At 37.2% G+C, this 14,401-nt stretch overlaps 1 protein-coding gene across 1 annotated transcript in view; it reads left to right on the top strand.

Annotated features, from left to right (window-relative positions):
• The window catches only part of LOC137248501 (zinc finger protein 11-like), a 151,691-nt gene that overhangs the window by 126,137 nt on the left and 11,153 nt on the right, over positions 1 to 14,401 (top strand). The window contains exon 12 of the mRNA XM_067779455.1: positions 13,825 to 13,887. Within this exon, the coding sequence (XP_067635556.1) occupies positions 13,825 to 13,887 (63 nt within the window). The remainder of the gene's footprint in view (positions 1 to 13,824; positions 13,888 to 14,401) is intronic.

Raw genomic sequence — 14,401 nt, 5'->3', positions numbered from 1 at the left:
TGAATGCCATAGATCGTGCTGGGCATTGAAATCGCCTAAGATAATGCGATTGTTTCCAGTGAGTACGCCGCTGATATCAGGGCGGTATCCACAGGGGCAGCAGGTGACAGGAGGGATGTAGATGTTGATGATTTCTAGATTTGCATCGCCTGACCGGACAGATAATCCTTGACGTTCTAAGACATTGTCCCTGCGGTCGATGCCAGGATCAAATATATAATATTGCACAGTGTGGTGTATGATAAACGCGAGGCCGCCTCCGTTTCCGCTCTCGCGATCTCGCAGACTACAGGACGTCCTAGGACGTGAACAGCAAGGAGCCACAAAAGATTTATAAAAGTTACGTGGACGTCTGGTTTTGGGGTCTAGCCCAGAACAACCTGTCCGATGCAACCATCCTCTACACGAGACACACTGACAAGAGTATGACCGTCCTAAAAAGATTCTTTTCCGGCAGATGCAGCAAAACCATTTCTCAGGACCGGGGTCAGGAGACGGACCCGGATTGGGTTCGATGCCTTCCCAGAGCAAGAGAATATGGAGCATTCCCGCTGCAAGGAGCTGCTGGGAAGATGACAATTTGTGGGAGGGACGCAACAAATTAAATGGGGTTACACTGAAATGGCAGTCCTTGGTCGGGAAAAATCCCGAGTCGCTCCGGTACATAGAACCGACGGCCTTGGGAAGCGTCCTGGAGCTGTTTACAATTGATCATTATTTCAGTTAGATGCCTAGATCTTCCCAAAATAGCTCCTCTGGTCAGTTTGAGTGGTGACTTGAACTCATTGAGTACTCTTACCGGGATACGTCCATCTTGTTTTGTTATAGCCAGGATTTTTCCTACAAGTACGTTCGGTGCTGATTTGTTTGCTGCTTCGACAACCCACAATTTGTTTGTCCCACAATCTACATCAACCTTTGCCCAGATGACTGCTTCTGATTTTGTTGGTATTTGCTGACTCATCCACCAGCACTCGTTTACTGCTGTAGTCTCTCTCGTAGCCGAAATTAAGTGGCACATCCATGTTCTTATATCGCATCGTCTTGCTTTGCATGTCGATCTTGATGCCTTCGTCGATTAAGAAGTCCACTCCAATTATGATTTCATCAACAATCTCTGCCACTATAAAATTGTGTACTACCGTGACGTTTCCAATTGCGACTTCACATTATACTTCTCCTAGAACCGTGGTGTCTTCTCCAGTGGCTGTACGCAATCTTGCTATATGCAATGGTCTTATCTTCTTGTTGACTAAATCCACTCGAATGATGGAATGAGATGCACCTGTATCTACAGACAGTAAACGTTCCTTTCCATCCACATGTCCTCCGACAGTAATATTGTTTGACCTTCTTCCAATTTGTGAGATAGAGATTATGGGGCATTCAATTGCGGGAGCCAGCTGTTGCCCCTTGCGGCTGACTCGCTTTAGTTTAACGATTGAGTAGATTTGGAGATTTGCTCATCTCCTTCAGCTCTGCGTTTACGGCCACCCATATTGTTGGAACTATTAAAACCGGTGCTGCAATGACGTGCAATGTGACCTGGGTTGCCGCACTTGAAACATTTCATAACTCCAGCATCTTTCTGTTGTGGCCCCTTCAGTGCTTCCAAAATTGTGTCTACCCAGTCTGGCCTTTCCGATTCCACGCGATGAGCTTTGTACGATGGCTTACTCAAAAGTGAGGCTGTTTCTTGAGTCAGTGCATGCGATACCGTTTCAGCAAATGTTAGTTTTGGGTTCGCATAAGTAGCTCGTTTCGTTTCCACATCTCGTATGCCATTTATGAAGCTCTGGATTTTTGCCCTCGGTGTATTCCACGGGTGCGTCCGCATTTGCTAGATGGGCCAGTCTTTCGGCATCCGACGAAAACTCCTGCAAAGTCTCATTCACTTTTTGGTAGCGATTTGGTAACTCAATTTGATATATCTGTTTCCTATGCTTCCGTAACGTCTCGACAGCGGCCATCAATGCTTCATAACTGTTCCTTTCGTACTCTGGAATAGTCTGTAAGATTTCAGCTGCAGGCCCTTTCAATGCCACGAACAGTGCAGCAACTTTATCTTCAGCATTCCAGTTGTTCACTGCTGATGTCTTCTCAAATTGAAGCTTAAAGACCTGGAAAGGAACAGATCCGTCAAAGGATGGATTTTTTACCTTCGGATTGCTTGCTGAAACAGCCGTGCGATTTAGTTGTAATTGCTCCATACGACCTTTTAAATCATCGACTTCTGCCTGAAAATGTGCGATTTTTGCATAGTGCGATTCAAGTTTTTATGATACCCTTGCTTTCTGTGCCTCCAGCTGCGAGGATATGCGAGTTTCTTGTGCTTTCAACTGCTCAGCCATATATGTCTTCTGTTCTTCTAACTGTGTTTCCATCTTGGTTGTTATCTTTGTCGACATTTCTGAAATACGCGTTTCTTGTGCTTCAATCTTGAACGTTATGCGTGTCTCCTGCGGTTCCAGTTGAGATAGCATTTGTGACGACGGTTGTATTCAATCCACGGCTCTCCAACTCCTTCTTCAGTTGCGGGATCTTCAATTCACTGAACTTTGCCATGTCCCTGTTGTCCTCTGGAATTTATTCAACAACTCCTCTTCTGACACCAATTGTAACGAATTTACTGTAATTCCTCTTATTTGCAACCTTCTACTAACATTCGTATCGCTAATATTTGAGTTGGAGAATTTATTAACTTTTTGTAGATTTTATTATTGTTTTGGATACGTTTTGACTAAGAGACTTATTTTTTGTTGTATATGTTTCTAATTTTTTACGTTTTATTAATTTTTATGAAGTTCTCACGATTTTTAGTTTAATGCACCAATAACTGATATATTAATCTGCCCCTGATCGGGTGCCCGACAGGCCCGTTTTGCAGACGAGAAAAAAAGGGGGCGGTACTACAATGTCCATCGAGAACAAAAGGGGTTGGGGGTTGGGATTGGGCGGTACTGCAGGTGTGCAACTGCTACTTTTTGTAGACGAGAAAAAAGAGGGGGGGTGGGGGATTGGGGAGCAGTCGCTCGATTAGAAATCTATGGGACTCTTTAAAACGGCTCGGGTGAAGTCTAGGACTCATTAGAAATATGAGGGGACATTTAAAAATTTGCGGCCCTTTAAACATGTAGGGCCCCCCATTTAACGATCCTCATTTTTTTACTCAAAAGATGTCCAACGTATATACATTGAGACAAGTAGCCTTATCTAAATGTATGTATATGGATGGGTGTGTCTGTGTCGGTATGTATTTTGCGGTTTGTTGATATATATATATATATATATATATAATTTATATGCTGTCATGTTTACGGCAAAGCTCTGCTAAAGGTAAAAAGCTCTAAACTTTTTCTTATACACCACTAAGCTTTCTCTTATGCGCCACCTAGCGGAAGATCTGCCAGAACACAAACCGAAAAAACGTATGTGCCACCTAGCGGAATTGTTGAATGATCTTGATCCATACATAATACTCGGCACGGCGTATACAAGCTTACCTGCGGATGCCAGCATAGTTACATAGGACAAACAGGACGGCAAATAAGAACGAGGTTCAAAGAACATATTAGAGATTACAACAAAAAAATACGGAATCCAAACATTATACCCGAGTCTAACTTCGCGAATCACATGGTCGAGAATGAATGTTCCCCAGCAAACATCAATAAAACAGTTAGGGTTCTTCACATACAGGAAAAGGGCCGACGTCTCAACGTACTCGAAAACATGGAAATCTACAAACAGAAAACATTCGGCAATAGAATAATAAACGAACCGATAAACACAATTTCTGACACAATATTCGAGCCTTTAAAACTTGTTTACAGGAAACAACTTAATCACACAGGTACAACAGACAAACATACAACAACAAATAAACACAAAACAATTAACACACCAAAACAAAAAACCGACAAAGAAGGTCAAACGACTAAAATCACAGATTTCTACCTACCCCAGTCAGCCACACAAATCGATTAGTAAACCACTTATTTTCACTGCATTTTCAGCAAAAGATAATATGCATTGTTTACTATATAGTTTGGCAGCTTAAATAGAGCTTATGTTGCGAATAGAGTGGAAGGCAGTGGACTAGGCAGTCGAATGTCATATAATGAAGGAATTGATGTTCGGAGTTTTTTCAAAATTTGCCCGAAATCCTGAATCACAAAAGGGAGTGTAGTTAAGCACGAAAATGAAAAAATGTAGTTAGGTTTTGCTCCTTTTTTAGCAGGAGATTTTCATTTTAAAAATGTAATGTACAAACCAATGTTCATTCTATTACTTTTTTAGCAGGAGATTTTCATTTTAAAAATGTAATATATAAACCAATGTTCCTTCTATTGCTCATTTTATCTATGGAGCTTCACATGCACTTTATAAAAACGTGCTTTTTATTTTTACGAACTTATTCCTCAATGAAAATAAATGAAACACGTATTAATGTAAGCATTAATCATGTTTCTTACTTCTTAAATGTTCTTCTTAAATATTACAAATGTGTTAAAAGTAGCAGGACTAAAATAATATTGACAAATCTGATATGTCAAACTAATTTTATATAATAAAAATGATTTCATAAATTGCATGCATTTTATACATATACATTATATTTTAAATTTTCTCTAAGCTATATAAGCTAACAATTCCATGGACCATTTTCACCATCTTCGGTGAACGCTAACAAACAGTTTATTTGAAAGAAATCGTTCAGTGATTCGTCAAATAAGGGTTACTTTAAAATAAAGGACATTCAAAGTTCCCCTATCACATGAGGAAAAAAATACAACTATTTTTATAACATGAAGATCGATTGAAAATTTATTGGGGATTGCACTGCGACCGTTGATCTATTGTGCCCTGATCAGATTGCGTCGCGTTCTAGGAGGATATGTTCCACCGTCTCTCTTGATCGATCACGAAATCGACATGAATACAAAATTATGTTTTTTATTTAGTTGAACGGCGATAGAAAGTCGGGCTTTTTTCTAAAATGCAAGAAACTTCAAGAAGAACGTAAGTTTTTAATTATTTGTGTGTTGCTTTGACGTTGGCGTTGCGTTGCTTATGGATTGAATCACTTAAAGCACGTGTGTTCAAAGTCAGATGTAGACGCAACGCAAGTGCCAAAACGACGCAAAAGTCACCTTAAGCGTATTTGCTTTAGGTGTTATTTCTCAATATTAATTAAAAATGTTAGATCTTCTAAAAAGTTGAACTTAGGCAAGATAAACAAGAGGCATAGCTTCGTAGACGCCTGCAAAATATGGCATGCATCTAAGATCTTTCTACACCTCAAGATTGCTTATGCTGTGCCTAATACACGTCTATGAAGCTACGCTTCGTGTCCATCATCTCTTAGATTATATTTCAAAGAAATTTTTTTTAGCTTTAAACTTTGTTCATAATATTCATGTACTATGGCAGTCGCTGGCGTACTACTATTTCATTATTAAAAAAAATTTAGTTCGGAAAAATGCAACCCTATCACGTGCATTCTCAAACACGGTTGCCACACCATGTTGTCATTTGGGACAAAAATTTATCGAAAAAAGGACCAGACCTCAAAAAAACGACCAAATTTTAGTTTTATTTTATTGGTATACAAACAATTCGGCAAGTTACTAGAGTATCGTATTTGTTGTAAAAATCGAAAATTGTAGGATGTTTCAGGGGTGTCCTATATAAAATTTTAATAAAGGAGACACTTGGCTTTAGTTCAAACTGCACAAACAAAAATAAAGTGTACCTTTAGGTATCATATTTTCAAATTTTTAGGATAATACTATGTCTTTCACCAATCTAACGTTGTGAACCTAGTTTTGCTTGATTGCAATGAAATAAAATGTATAGCGCAGTTAGGTTTTCATTAAGTGTGAGTTTTGAACTCAGACTATAAATTAAGCGCCTTAAAAGTTTCAACTGTATAATAGTTGAATACCGATCGAAATATCTAAACACTAAAACAAGTATTTTTCTGATAAGTGCGTTGTTTCATCAAAAATTGATGACAATGTGTTTGTCCGAACATTCAACACTTCATTTTTAATGCCTCGCCTAAATTATCTCCCAAGTGAAATGTCATTGTTCTGCTACATTTTATTGATAGATCAATTTTCGTGGTAAGAATTCCATTGGAGTAAATTGAAAATTATATGTGGGTAATAGATTTGCGGCAATTTTTTAGCAGTGTTTTTAATTTTTGTTTCAGTGAAAAAGAAATAAAAGTACCAAAACCGTGCCGAAAAAGAACCAAAATTGAGAAAAAGGGACCAATTGACCATATAGGGGTGGAAGGGAACGGACTTAAGTGGCAACCGTGTTCTCAAATGCAAGGTTCCACATCAAATACATATACATATAAGTACTTCGACATTACGAAATACCAGGCATGCTTAACCAACGAACCGATATCATTTCGTCAATTTGACGTTCTTAACGTTAATAAACGAAACAAAGTCATTTCGTTTCGTTTATTAAGGTTAAGAACGTCAAATTAACGAAATGATTTCGCTTCGTTTTCTGCCATATCAAAACGAAATCAAATCGTTTATGTTGATTATTAATTTCAAACTATGCTGGCAAAGCTGATTTATGGCGGAGTCATTAAAGGTAAAAGCATTAGCCAAGCTGATTGCAACTTTTCTCATGAATTTTGACAGTACGAACTTTTTTCAGAGTATTTTTGACATTACCATCAACGAATTACACAAACAAATTACATGGAGTTACCACCTTACGGCTTCACTATGGCTATAGCATTGCCAGCACAATTCAAACATAAAGTATCACGTTTTTGTTAACGTTTTTAACGTTAACGAAAGCTTTTCGTTTCGGTTAAAAACGAGATGCACTTTATCTTGATAATTTCTTTATCGATAACATTTCGAAGTGTTTCAACGGAAACGGTGGAAATTTTTTGATAAAAGATTAGCTTAACGTTAAGGTGCATCCCTGCGAAATACCATGTCGCGTTGTGAGGCTAAGTATTTTTGCATAAAACTTTTTGACCACCACAATACCACATATTAAGTATAAAATTTCACAAAAATAATAAATTATCTTCTGATTATTTTCGGCCTTAGATTTATAAATTTTAAATATTTAACGAGCTCGAGGCCATATACATATATATTCAGATTAAAACCCGGATAGATTTTATATATATGTATATATTTTAAATTTTATTTAGTCGATATTTCGACCTCAATCTGTTTTTACAGTCTTGAGAATGACCTCAGATTGAGGTCGAAATATCGACTAAATAAAATTTAAAATATATACATATATATAAAATCTATCCGGGTTTTAATCTGAATATATATGTATATGGCCTCGAGCTCGTTAAATATTTAAAATTTAAAAATAATAAATTTTTTCGAAAAATCACACAGAATATCCGCAGTCATTCTTAACGAATTTAGAAACAATGAGAATGGCAAATACGAACGTGTATGAAATGTAATGTCAAAACGTATATGCACATGGTTGTATTTATATGCACGAAAATGCTTTAAAATCGCATGAAATTGTTAAAATAAAGTTAAAAAATAAATGATAAAAACTTTAATATAAATGAAAAGATAATTTTAATAACAACAAAAACGCCTTATATATTCTATATATATATCAATTGGTAAGGATTATCTCACTTTAAAATTTAAGCTAAATAATCTAAAGTTTTTTTTGAAACTGAGTCGAGAACTGTGCGTGTGAATGTGCGAATTTCACCGATCAGCTGTTAGTTGCGCTACTTGGTAAAATTTACTATGATAATATGGCTTCTTCAAAACGGTAATTCTTTACCTTAGCTCACAACTGCTAAAACTCGTCCAAAAATATCGGGAGAGGTGTCCAAAGACGTGCCTTGCACCCAGGACCATGAATCCGAAATTGTATTTATTTCCAGAGATATTTGCAAACAAAATTGAAAGTTTGCATGTGGTTGTTGTAATTTTGATGACATTGTTGTACCCACAAAAAAAAAAAAAAATAAGGTAAAAATGTTTTGCGCAAGTGTAGTTTTGATCTCTAAACCGGTGTTGGACCCACCCAGGGTAGTTTTTTATAATTCTGCGCAAAAATACTACGGATACCGCCCCCGTTTTCGAAGCGGTCCGGTGCCATTTTTCGGAAATATCTTTTGACAGAAATAATAAATTAAAAAAAAAATTCTCCCCATTTCCTCTTACAGTAAAACTTGATAAGTGAAATATCATTGATTCAAAGCTAAGTTATAGCTTATTATTCTAGTCTACGACCCTTTTAAACTTGTTTTATATCTAAGTTGCCGTGGTCTTTAACCGATCCCGTCCATTTTTACTAGAAATATTTCCTGCTATAAGGAAAATATGTGTAGACAATTTCATTACGATGTGTTAATTTTTTTCGAGTTATGGCGCCCGAAACATAGAAAATCGCTTAGTCATAAAAGGGGCGGTGCCACACCCATTTTCAATAATTGTAGTGTTTTCCGATTAAATGTTATAATTCAATTTAGAAAGTAAAATTCTATTGACACAAAGCTCTTTTTCGCTAAGATATAGCTTATTATTTTCGTCTACGGCCCTTTTAAAAATCTTTTATATAAAAGTGGGCGTGGTCTGTAACCGATCTCGTCCATTTTTTCTAGAAATATTTCCTGCTATAGGGAAATTTTGTGTACCCAATTTTATTACGATCCGTTAATTTTTCTTCGAGTTATGGCTCCCGAAACAGAAAATTGCTTAGTCATAAAAGGGGAGGTGCCACGCCCATTTTTTCAATTTGAAGTTTTTCCTATTTATTAAATACACTTGGGAAATGAAATACCATTGATATAAAGCTTTTTTTGCAAAGATATATCTTATTTTATTCGTCCAAGACCCTTTTAAAAATCTTTTATATAAAAGTGGGCGTGGTCCTTAACCGATTTCATTAATTTTTCTTCAAAGCATTCCTTATAGTAAAGGCAACCGCTCTGCCCAATTTTGTTACGATAGGTTAACGGGTTTTGATTTATGATTAATAATATTTGTAAAATTGATTTTATCACAAGTGGGCGGTGCCACGTCCATTTTAAAAAAATTTCTCAACGTCAGTCCACATGTCAAATTTCAACATTCTAAGTGTATTATTTACTAAATTATCAGGTTTTTTGTGTTTTCCAAAATTTTATATATACAAAAAATGGGCGTGCTTATCATCCGATTTCACTCATTTTCAATACCAATCTATTCTGGGTCCAGATAAGCCAGTGCTCCAAATTTGGTGAAGATATCTCAATATTTACTCAAGTTATCGTGCTAACGGACGGACGGACGGACATGGCTCAATCAAATTTTTTTTCGATACTGATGATTTTGATATATGGAGGTAGGTAGGTTGAACTGGCCGGTCCATGAGGACCTCACATAGACTGATTGAGTCCGTAGTGTTACCAGAAGTTTGTTTTAACGACCAAACTGAAAAACCCTATCAAAAACCAGGACCTCTGTTATAAAATAACTCCGTCCTCTTGGCAAATACTAGAAGCTTCCTAGGACTTAAGCCACTTGCTGCTTCTAGATCTGGCAGCTGCATCACTCCTAATAGCTGGAGTCTTAGCCTAGCAAGTGCAGGGCACGAGCACAGAACGTGCTCGATCGTTTCCTCCTCCAACCCGCACTTCCTACACCTGCTATCACTGACCAAGCCTAATTTAAAGGCATGTGACGCCAGAAGGCAGTGTCCAGTCAGAATACCCGTCATGAGTCTACAGTCCTCTCTTTTTAATGATAGAAGCAACTGTGTTAGTCTAAGGTTGTAAGACCTACACATAATCTTCGACACTTTACAGCCCCGCGCTTGAACCCACGCCTTTTCTGCTTGGTCGATCATGTGCACCTCTCGCCTTCGCTTAATCTCGCCCAATCTAATTGGGACGTCTACGGAGCAAGCTTCAAGGGATATGGAAGTCTATATTTATCTCGATTCCTTTATACCTGTACAACCAACCGTTATCCAATCAAAGTTAATATACTCTGTGTGCAAAGCACGCTGAGTATAAAAAACCGGCGCTTTGCATGCGGGCTTAACACGGATTTTGCAGCACCAAATTCACCAAGTTATTAAAACAAAACACTAAAAGAAAAGTTATATAAAAAATGTAAATGCTCAGTTTGCATAATTTTTTCAAAAAATTAATAGAGAACAATGAATTCAAATAAAATGACCCAAGTCGAGCATGTTTTCAAATTGTCCTTAAGTTGTTGAAAAGCAAGTTACCCGAAAAAAAAACAGATTTTCACAAAAAAATCTATATTCCGATTGGCTAAAATAATAAGAGAAATCACTGCTGCAAAAATCCTTTAGTAGGTTCCAGGGGCTTAAACGCTCTTTTGAAATGATTCCTACCTCAACCTTAAGTTGAAGATATATATACGTATGAGAAGGGTTTGAAAAATCACTTCGCGTTATATTCAAAAATCTGTTGTTTGTTTGCGAAACTTTAAAATAGCGTCTGAAATGTTAATTTTGATTTTAACACTTCATCATTCAACACCCAAATCTCCCGGTTTGACATTTCCTAAAGTTGGCGGCCATATCCCAACTAGGTACTTGGAGCGAATCACATTGATTCTAGCCTATCAACCAAGTTTAAATATAACCTACACGTTACGGCTCCTGTTACAAATGTGAATACGTAGGTATATATTGTAACTAATTTTGGGAAATTCCGCTTATTTGAAACCTTCTGCTAACGTTCGAATCGCTGAACTGTCGAATAAATAACTTCAATATTCTGTATTGCAAAATGGACTTTATTAGCCTACTTTGGGAGTAGTACAATTATACTTCACTTCGCAACTAATACCGTATTTAAATCAAACTGATGGCTGATTCCTCAGCTTGCGCTGCTTTTATGCTCTCAGTTTTCTCGTTCACCTATTTCTCCTAAGGTCTAGTAATTTCGCGAAGAGTTCGAGAACCTTTGTATCTCATGCTTGGTTACCATCTATATACATGTCTATTTGAAGTTGATGCTTTTCTTATAGCCATATGCGTGAGTATGTGTGTGAGTAACTGCTCCAGCTGATGACTACGTCTGTGTGTGTGAAATATGTCTTCCTTGCCTTCTACATAAGTGTCGCTGCTTGCTGTGTTTTGTTGTTGCGATTATTTACTAACAGCCTAGTTATGTCAACATTCGCCACAATATATTTACTAGGCGAGGCTTTGTCCTTCGCAATATCACTCAAATTGGTGAAGCAAAAGTGGTGTTCTACTACCCTAACGTTGGGGATAGTCGAACAAGTCTGAAAACTGAAGCTACGCGGTTATTCATAATGAACTCTTGTATCAAAAGGCCGAAAAACAACAGTTTGAACTGGGCATATAACCTTAATATCGATCGCCTTTCATTCTAAAATGACGCTTTGGTTTAACGAAGGCTATTTAAATCAATGTTTCGAACGCAAAGGTCTGCAAATTTTGGTCTGCAATTAAAAAAATGTATCCAGGGTCCTTGAAAATTTAAATTATGTAGGATTATAATATTTTCACCCATGAGTTACTCAATGATATCCACTTGGACTGCTTATGAATTCGAGGGCGGCATCCTTGGCCGAATAGTTACTCCCTAACTTTTCAATGTGTTTCTCTGGTAGTGCTCGGCAGCATGGCGCGAAAAAATTTCGTTAGTAAGTCTAGAAAAGTGACGTCGAGGAAGATATGAGTTCAAAGTCGTAGTCCTATAGCTTCTGTGATGGCATGTGGTGTGAGGGCCAGGAGGCGTGGTAGCGACTGGTGGTACACTGGATTGCTACTGTTCAAGCATCGAGATTTATAGTTCTTAAAACCGTCGAAAAAACAGTTAGGCGCGTTCATCAATAGGCCAGCGTTGGTGCTAATCGTTAAAACTGTGCCACGAGAGTCATGAGTATTGAAAGACCATTATTAGCAACCGTAAGGCGCCTTTGTGCGTGACCAGCAAGGAGCCACAAATGATGTAAAGAAATCGTGTCGACAACGAGCATTAGGAGTTAGCCCAGAACATCTCCTTCGGTGAAACTACGCTTTGCACGAGTCATACAGAAAAAAGTGTGACCATTTTAAGTACTTGAATTTTTTTGGTAGACGCAGCAGTACCAGTCCCTTAGACCGGTGGTTAGGTTCGCTCCCTGCAGTAAATGAACGAAGAACAGTATCCGCAAAGAGCTACTCCTGAAATTTTTGGAATGATTCGCGAGACTTTGAGGTAAAAACCCCGGAAATGGCCAAAACGTCGATTTCTTAAATACATACAAACAATTCCTTTTTTAAATAGAAAAATTAAGCTTTTTTAAGTAAGAATGCCGCGGCGTCGGCGGCGGCGTGGATGGGTATATTATAGTACCTACGCCGCCGCCGCCGATAAAGTGATCGGCGTAAACCTCTAACCTCTTCCAATATTGAAAATTTGAACGAGTTTTAGCAGCTCTGAGCTAAAGTAAAGCGAGTGGCTACCTTTCATTATTACATTAAACAAATAATGTGATTCGATTATGTTTATGTGTGAAGTTGGTATTAAGCTCAGTAATTTTCATACATTAAATTTGAAAGAAACCTCATGATTTGGCAAACACTCCGAGTGTATTTTTGCCATGGAAAGCTTTTCAGTGAAAACTCATCTGCCTTACGGGTACTGTTCGGAGTTGGTGTAAAACATGTAGATCCCGTGCACCCAATTTGTAGAAAAATTAAAAGAAGCACGACGCAATTTAAAAGAAAGTTCAGCCTAAATTCTCTTCGGAGGTATATCACGTTGTGCATTTTTTTTTTTTTATTTGAATGCAAGTGTAATGCAATCAAAATTTAGTGCCCTGATTCAAATTAACTTCTTCAAACGAATAATTGTTGTAAATTGCTGTAGTGATTGAATATCGTGAAACAACATTTTTTTAATTTTAAGTTAAGTCACGCAGCTAAGCTTGGTCACCCAGGTACATTGTGAATTCGTACAAGTGAAAAATCTTTCCATTCCTCCATTGCTGACAGGGAGAACGGCTGTCGCGAATGACCAGAGAATGAAAGAAAGGTTTGTTTTTTGCTCGCGGTTAATAAAGTGCCAGGAATTGTACATTCATGTTTCAAACGAATTTTCTTTTACATGAGTACAGAAAATGAGACTACAAATTAATATTGATTTAAAAAATCTAGTTTATAGAGGAAATATGAGCATCCAGCTAAGCAAACATTTTAAAATATGTGAGTAGCGCAATGTACCAGTCGTCTATAAAAATGTTTGAAAAACACTATTGAGCAAATATTTTAAGTAATCGAACAGCGATTCAACAGGTGAGCCAGGCTGTTTACTATTGTGAACGTTTTTTTCAAACATTCGCCACTTGTATAAATTCACAATGCCCACTCCGCTAGACAGAGCTGACGGAAACTACTACACCTATTTAACAAACTTTTTGACATCACTAATACACTCGCATAAATTTTTCATTTTATTCGTATGGAAAACCATGGTATGTATGTGTATGCATACACGTATACAGAATGTTTACATCAGGTTTGTCATGTCGCCTCTAACAACCTGATAGAAACTTTGCTTTACGCCCTGATGTAAATTTCCATCAGCCATATCTGTCAATTGATGCTTCAAATGACTGACGGATGTCTAGCAGGGCAGGTACTAAATTTATTTAAAAGTCGAAGCGAATTAAATGTAAATTTCAACTATTACTTGTATTAAAACTATTAAATTTTATTTGAATATTTGCCTGTAAGCAAAAGAGCTGGGTGCTGTGAGTGCTTCAGGGATGATCCATTATTTTTCTGAAACTAATTTTATATTTGTTTTCAAAACAGACGAACAGTAGTACGGAAGAAATCGCCGTTGATAGAAAAAGGAAAGTTCCGGACGAGCACCAAGTAAGTTTGTTTTAATTAATACTTCCTTAAGTTCTGGTAAAATTTTCCAATAGTGCACCACGCTTGACAAAGTAGAAAAGCGGGTTGGTAGAGAATGTCAACATTATATAGCCATTATTTGTTGGATTATGCTTATAACACCGGCACACAAAAAAGAAAGTGGTATGCATGTATATGGGACTAGACCCTGATCGCTGATTCCGAATTTTTTGTCAGATTTGCCAGTACACCCTCAAAATCTCGAGATATTTGCAAAAAAGTCAAAAGTTCGAAAATAACGGCATGAAAATATAAAAAAATTCCAAATAAATTAAGGATGTTTCTAATGTAGTTATGTAGTTGAATGTATGTATTTGGATTCCAACTCAAATTTTATAATGATGAAATGGGAAACGAACCATATTAGTTTTACTGTTGGCTTCGCCCAACAGTGGTTCAATATTAATAACGGTGTACATTCCTAATTTTTCATACAATTTGTATAATTATTTATTTAAATTAAAGCTTTTGAGAC

This window comes from Eurosta solidaginis, chromosome 4 (assembly GCF_040869045.1).
Source record: "Eurosta solidaginis isolate ZX-2024a chromosome 4, ASM4086904v1, whole genome shotgun sequence".
In the NCBI taxonomy this organism is placed as follows: domain Eukaryota; kingdom Metazoa; phylum Arthropoda; class Insecta; order Diptera; family Tephritidae; genus Eurosta; species Eurosta solidaginis.
This window is presented reverse-complemented; position numbering and strand designations above follow the sequence as displayed.